The sequence below is a fragment of the Falco rusticolus genome, chromosome 2, assembly GCF_015220075.1.
Source record: "Falco rusticolus isolate bFalRus1 chromosome 2, bFalRus1.pri, whole genome shotgun sequence".
Lineage (NCBI taxonomy): Eukaryota > Metazoa > Chordata > Aves > Falconiformes > Falconidae > Falco > Falco rusticolus.
In genome coordinates this window covers 107,520,164-107,526,979 of record NC_051188.1, presented here as the reverse complement: position 1 = coordinate 107,526,979, position 6,816 = coordinate 107,520,164, and the positions used below count along the sequence as shown (strand labels likewise).

Here is a 6,816-nt window from a genome sequence, read left to right as displayed (position 1 = left end):
GTGTAACCTTCACAGTCCTTCTAAACATTAGGTCTAGGTCTCCCTCTCTTCCTTCCACAACAGTTAACGGTAGTGATGGTGTGTGTTTTGTTACTACTTTTAAGTGATTGGTCTTTTTCAGCTAGCCTTATGATTCTGAGCAGCTCAACAAAGCTGCAGTACACAAGCTTCTGCAGTGGATAGCCTTTAGGAGGGTTCTTCAAAGGCTTTTCTGCTTTGAATGCAGCCATAAGAAAAAGATGACGGAGTGTACCTACTCATATGAAAATCTATTCAGCTTCATCAATGACCTTTTCTTATTTTTTTGCTTCCATTTCTCAAATTTGTCACCCTATTCTGAGTAAAGTTCACTAAGGTAGCTCCTGTTATTCCTTTGCATTCCCTTTTCATCTCAAATCTTTGACATTTTGTCCAATTATTATTATTAAAAAGTACAGCCCTACTGACATTCCATTTTACTTAGAACAAGTAATGGTGCAGTGTCAATTTGGCTCTTTCCCCTCCCTACCTTTTAATATAGATAACTGTTACAACAAAAACTTAGAGCACCCAAGCAACCACCAGTTAGGCAGCCTCAGCATGCACTCAGCATACAGTATGCATTCATATACAAGTTAAAAGTATGCAGAGCTCAACACCACTAAAAATGAAGCAGTAATAGCCCTTGTACATCTGCTGTGCTTAGCCAAGAGCCAGTCACCTATCTTCTAAGAAATCTTATATATGTACCTTTACATACACCTAATGCCACTAGTTATGAATGAACTGCATGTTCTTTTATACATGAATGCAGAAAAGAAAGGGAATTTTAGGTTCCCTCTTGAACTGAAAATCAGTAAGGTCAACTTACATGTAAGTAAAATACAGCACCACCCATGTTGATATAACAATCCATGAAACAGATTTAATGCCCTCTGAAACCAGTGTCACGAAAGAACTCCCTTACTAAACCAATGTCCATAAAGTTCTGTGTATTAATCAGGATGCTGAACTAGTGCCTGTTGGACTCACCTCTCTGTCGTATGACAAAGAGACTTTGTTCACCAACAGTGGCACTTATGCCACTTAGAAATTCATAAATCTTAACAACTGCCACTGTTTACACTGTAGTTTCTAATGACATCCCACTGTCAGGTAAAACCTTCAAGGTGATTCCAAGTTTCAGGTGCACTATCAAAAAGATGCGAGACCCTCAAAGTTCAGCTACTGCCCATTCCGGTTCACTGCATATTATGTCCGCTGCTTTTCTCACAAGGGTACACTTCTTCTCCAACTGGAATTCAGAATTACCAGCTCTGAAAATGCCTTCTGCAAACCAGCGGAGGATGCTAGCACAGCCTCTTCAGGACTTTGACAGTCCCCCCCAGAGCTCAGGACTGTTGCAGCAGTACCTCCTGGATGAACCCTGATGCTTTCAGGGGAGCCTATAGTCTGACAACTGTTAAAAACCCTTCAAGACCGATCAAGTATTTAAGTTGAAAAAAACACATAAACCCTTCATTTTATTACAGCACAAGATTATTATCATTTACAGGTAATAGAATGGCAATTTTACAATTCAGTTAATCCCCAAAAGTTTCTGATAAAGTAACAGCTAAAAACATTACAGTGTGGTTTTCAAGATCAAGATCGGATTCTTACGCAAGCCTTGATATCCTGATCTGTGGTCACATGTATTTCCCCTTCTAATCTTCTCTCTGCCCCCAGGGATTTCGTAATCTTGGGAAATCCCTTTCTTTTAACAATTCTCACTTCTCTTGAGAATCAAGCCACTTCTCTGGAAAAAATCCTAACTGCTAGCTTAAGAGCACTGCTCCCTTTCAGGCAGGCTGAAATCACACCTGGCTTTTGCAATGCAGTATATTTAACGATGAATAAAAGCTGTCTGAAGATTACAAAGGGAAAAATGCAGGAAGAAATTTAAGGCTCATTGTGTACTCTACACTGAGGCTTGTAACTCCTGTAAATTGATAACCCCTTTCTAAACAGATTTGACAAGACATTAAGTAAGCCTCCATTAGAAAATAATGGGCACGTTGGCAAAGCACACAATCTATGCTTGGGCAAGGGGGAAAATCTTCAGTAACATGTTTTCGTCATCAGGGTAACTTCTGAAACATGCTCCTTCATAAAACAACACTTTAAAAAAAGTAGATACTGAACAGTAAACGTACATGCTGGAAACCAGTTTGCAGGAACCCTGCAACAACGGGTCAAGAGGCAGGTATAACTTCAACTTTGAAGGCTGCAATCCTATCCCAGTTCCCTTTGGAACACTGCGAACCGTACACCATCTGACACTCTACACGTGTCTCTTACTAGTAACTACCACAACGCTTCACCGCAGGGATGCCCAGATCCCTCCAGGGCCCTGCAGGCTCCCGAGGCCCCGCAGGGGCCCTGCCGGGGGCAGGCAGGGCCCAGCGGCTGCGGCTCCTGGCCCGGCGGCCACACCGGCCCCTGCTCCGTCCTCGCCGCTCGCCCGCGGCCTCACCCAGGCGGGAAGGAAACCCTCCGGGGCGAGGCCGTGTTTCCGTACGTCTGACAACAACAAAAAAAGAAGAAAAAAAAATTGAAATAAGCGCCTAACAACGCTGAAGGCCCCCACAGAGGGTGCCTGCCCACCCTGGCAGCAACTGGCCGCCGGCTCAGCGCCTCCCCAGCCCGCCGTGAGGCCAACGGCAGCCCCCACGGCCCCGCCCGTCCCCCCACGGCCCCGCCCGTCCCCCCACGGCCCCGCCCGTCCCCCCACGGCCCCGCCCGTCCCTCGCACGCAGCGCCGCGGCACCCGCCCGCGCTCCCGCGCGCTCGCGTTGCTAGGACACCGAGCCGCCCCCGAGCAGCGCGCCCCGTCGCGCGGCGCGGCGCGGCGCTTTACGGCAGCGGGGCCGTTTCGCCCGAGCCCTCCCGCGGTGGGAGCCGGCGGCGGCGGCGCCGCCATGTCCTCACCGGGGCGGTGCGAGGAGGCGGACCGAACGCTGTTCGTGGGGAACCTGGAGAGCCGCGTGCGGGAGGAGATTCTCTACGAGCTCTTCCTGCAGGTGGAGGCCGGGCTCCCAGGGGCGGGACGGGGCCGCAGGGCGGAGGCCTCGGCGAGCCCCAGCCGGGCGCGGCGGCCCTGTTGTTCCCGGGGCCGGGCAGGGGTGAGGCGAGGCCCCGGCCTGCGGCGAGCGGCCGCGGCCGCCGGGGCGAAGCGCTGCGGGCGGCCGGGAGGCGCGCAGCCGGCGGCCGGGGCGGGCAGGAGCGCTGCGGGCGCTGGGCCTGGTGGCCGCCTCGGTGCGCAGCGGGCGGGAGCCGCGCCGTCCCGCCCGTCTCCCCTGCCTCGGTTTTGTTCCCTCCCGGTTGTGCAAGTTGTGGTGCCGCAGACGGGCCCCAAGTTATTGAGGAAGCTAAACGGTTTGAAATTGTTTTTAAAATCCCCAAGGAAAAAATCTTTTTAAAAAATTTTAAATATGTTCAGGGGAAGAAATTTTTGATCAATAATTTGATTAAGAGAAGTTAGTGTAAAACCTGAAAATGCGTGGAGCAGGTTTGCAAGTCATTAACAGAGCACGAGAGGCAGTAGGAATGATCTGTCCGCAGGTGGGGCTCTTCCACCTATAAATGACCTTTGTATCAAAATATTTTTATGTTTTAATGCTTGAGAAGATACTAGAAATTCCATCGGTGAGATTTTCGTGGAGGTGCTGGGAAGTTTCTAAGCAGCTGGACCTTTCAAACCTAAGCTTAATTCTCTTTCTTTGGAAATAAGGTATGCCAAGGAGGAAAGAAAACAGCAAAGACAGCAAACGTTAATGACACTGACTGGGCTTCAGTTCTGCTCTCACTTTGACAACATCTCTGGCTAAGCCAGGCTTATTAACTGGAAAGCAGGAAAAAAGGAGGGGAGGGACCATTCTATCACTAATGCAAGCTTCAAGTGACAAGATTTATTGACAGTAGTTGCTGATTTGGGGCTTTTCCTGAATTTGTTCATGGTGTGTTTTGGGGTTTGGGTGGTTTTTTTTTTCCCTCCTGGTGTGATCCAGTCATCCTCTGTCAAGCTAAAAAGTCCCTGACTCTGACCCAGACAGTTTAGATGATAGCATGGTGACAAACTTGCTTCTACCAGTCCACTAATTTCTCCCCAGTCTCAGAATGAACCTTGCTTCCTTCTGGTGAGTTTGCAAAATAAAGAGTGCAAAAACCGAGGTGGGCAGAATAATCTGTTCTCTTCCTATTTCATTTGCTAAATGGAACTATTTCTACTCACCAGTTTTATTCCACTGATTAATCTGATATTTATAATCTGATACAGGCAAGACCTCAGCGTGCTACCCCATTTGCATCAAAAGGCCTTTCTGTCTGGTATATTTTAGTCCTTAGGGTTTTTAGCTGTTGCCATCTCTTCCTAAGTTTCAGTTTTTAACTTTTCCCTAAAACTGGCTGAGAAACAGTTGTTTCTTCTTCTTCCCCACCTCACCTCCTTATTTTCTATGCAGTCGTCTGTTAAACTAAATATTAGGTTAAGAAAGCTTATCTTACCAGGGGACATGAGTAATACCATATATCTTGTGTTACAAAAGTGAGAAAAGTGGATGTTCTCAGAATGCAGTTTTGCCAGACTCTGCATAATCTGCAGCAGTCATCCAACTGCTGACACTTACCTGGGTCTTTAGGTCATCCCAGTAACACCTACTTATGGTTTTCTTTCTAATCGTCTTGTTCTCACTCAGGTTTCTCTGTCTTTTGCTGCAACAGCTTATGCTTCTCATGGCAGTATTGTCCTTTCTTGAAAAGTATACAGTTCTATATTCCTGCTGTGTCATAGTCCTAAAGATGCAGTTTTGCCTGACCTGTACTATTTCCCTCATCAAATTATAAGCAAGTACCTATTATTACTTCTAAACTGTTAATATTTTTATTTATGAACAGGAAGACTACATATTTAAAAAACTGATCTGCAAAGGACTTGAGTGTGTTGCTTCTAGTTCTTGAGGAACCAGATCTGCCTCGTTAGGCAAATAATCAGAAGACTGGGTATGTGTAATTTCTTTTAAACCTGCAGTGTAGAGCAGGACAACAACAAAAATGCCTTAAGGAGCCAACTGAAGCAAAACCAGACATGTTCAGAATCTTACTGAAATCCCTTTAAAAACAAACAAGCAAACTCTCCCCCCAAAAAACACAAAACAAAAGAAAACCAAACAAAAAAAACCAGCGAACTTCAAGATATTTGGAAAGACAAGATCAACATTTTGAAGATTCCTGCACAGGACAACCTAGGTAGTATCCATTGCTGTATAGCCTGATCACCTGCACCAATAATAAAAAATGGTACATTATTTTTGATTCTTTGTGTTTGTCTATATGACTTCCCTGCTTTTATGGGGGGTGGGGTGTGTTTTATTTTTCAGCAAAAGCATCATATTTAATTGAGGATTAGTTTATACACAGCTGGCAAAAGCATACAGCAATTAGACATTATCACAGATGACAATTCTCAGTATCTTCAGTCTGAGGGTATAAGAAGGGAGATGGTTCCACATCATCACTAAATGCTCACAGCAGACAAACTGCAGATTTGTTTGACAGTAATCATTGAAAATGCAGAATAGTAGATTACTTTATATTGTTTATTTTCTTCATCTGAGCATATGCTGTGTGTTGGGTTTTTTTGAATGTTTAACTGTTTATACTGTTTAATTGCTTCAAAGCTGCTGTGAGTTAGCTTGTATTTGCCTGAAGCTATAGATGACTCCTGAGTGACTTCTGCTGAAAAGTACAGTGTATTTATCAGTAGTAGTAACAGAAGCCAGTTCTACCAATGAGTGCTGTCTTTTTATTCAGAACAATGAATTAATCTACTACAGTAATTTAGACAGTAATTTTTTTACTGATTAATTTTTTTGTCACTTATGTTCCATTCATTGCTTATCTGGATATTATATCCACCTAGTGTAAGTTGTTGCATCTTTAACACTCCTGAGCTGTGGCAGGAGGTAGCTGTTGGCCACTTACTTTCACTCTGTTAAATCAGCCATGTAGATGCACAGTTTGTTTTGATGAGAAAGTGTTCATTTGGTGACTAATACACTGATTCAGTCTTGTGTAGAGAAGATTCATCATCTTTGATATCTATTATGAACATGACAGTTTCTTCGGAAGTGGAGCCAGTATTTGTGGAATATCACTACTTTGATTTGGTTCTAGATGTACTATGCAAGGATTAAAATGGAACTCTTCAGTGAAGATATTTCAGCCAAAGGGTGTGGTTTGGAGTTTTCTTTTGGTGGGGTTTGGGGGAGCTTTTTTTGGGGGGGTTAGGGGGTGGGATGGGACAGAAACGGTATGTTATCGCTGATGAGATAGATGATAGGGTCTCTTGATTCCTTGCCATGCGGTTGTGATGAGGGCCAGGCAGTACAGAAAACTTTTTGTGGTGGTTCTGGAAGCACTACTCTATTCAGATGTGCTTTCCCACAGTGTTGATGCTGCCTATTTTAGGAATTTAAGGAAGAGTAAAATAGATGCATTTTAATAGGGTAGGTCATTTTTACACAGCTGATATTATCAATTTGCTTTTTTATGTTAGCCGTACAAAAAACCTGTGCAATAATTGTACTAGCAGCTGTACATGCGTAAGATAACTTTTGCTATGGAGTCCATAAAGTAGTCTTCCCCCTTAGCAGCTATCATCGTTATACTTTAAAAAGAATAATTAAAAAATCTGATTATTAAAAACTAAACATCACTTACAGAGTGATGCTTTAGTTCCTTTTTAACATTTGTGGAGCTGATTTTTGTTTGTAGAAGGCTCAGAATTTGAGCTTGGGG

At 44.5% G+C, this 6,816-nt stretch overlaps 1 protein-coding gene across 7 annotated transcripts in view; it reads left to right on the top strand.

Moving 5' to 3' along the window:
• The first annotated feature begins 2,841 nt into the window (after positions 1-2,841).
• Positions 2,842-6,816, top strand: part of LOC119143520 (multidrug resistance-associated protein 1-like) — a 54,947-nt gene continuing 50,972 nt past the window's right edge. For 2 of the 7 annotated variants that reach the window (XM_037377862.1, XM_037377861.1), the window contains exon 1: positions 2,842-3,041. In XM_037377862.1, the coding sequence (XP_037233759.1) occupies positions 2,940-3,041 (102 nt within the window). In that variant the 5' untranslated portion in view covers positions 2,842-2,939. Of the gene's footprint in view, positions 5,317-6,816 lie in introns of all 7 variants that reach the window. The other 5 variants (XM_037377864.1, XM_037377863.1, XM_037377865.1 and 2 more) reach the window with 5 other exon arrangements.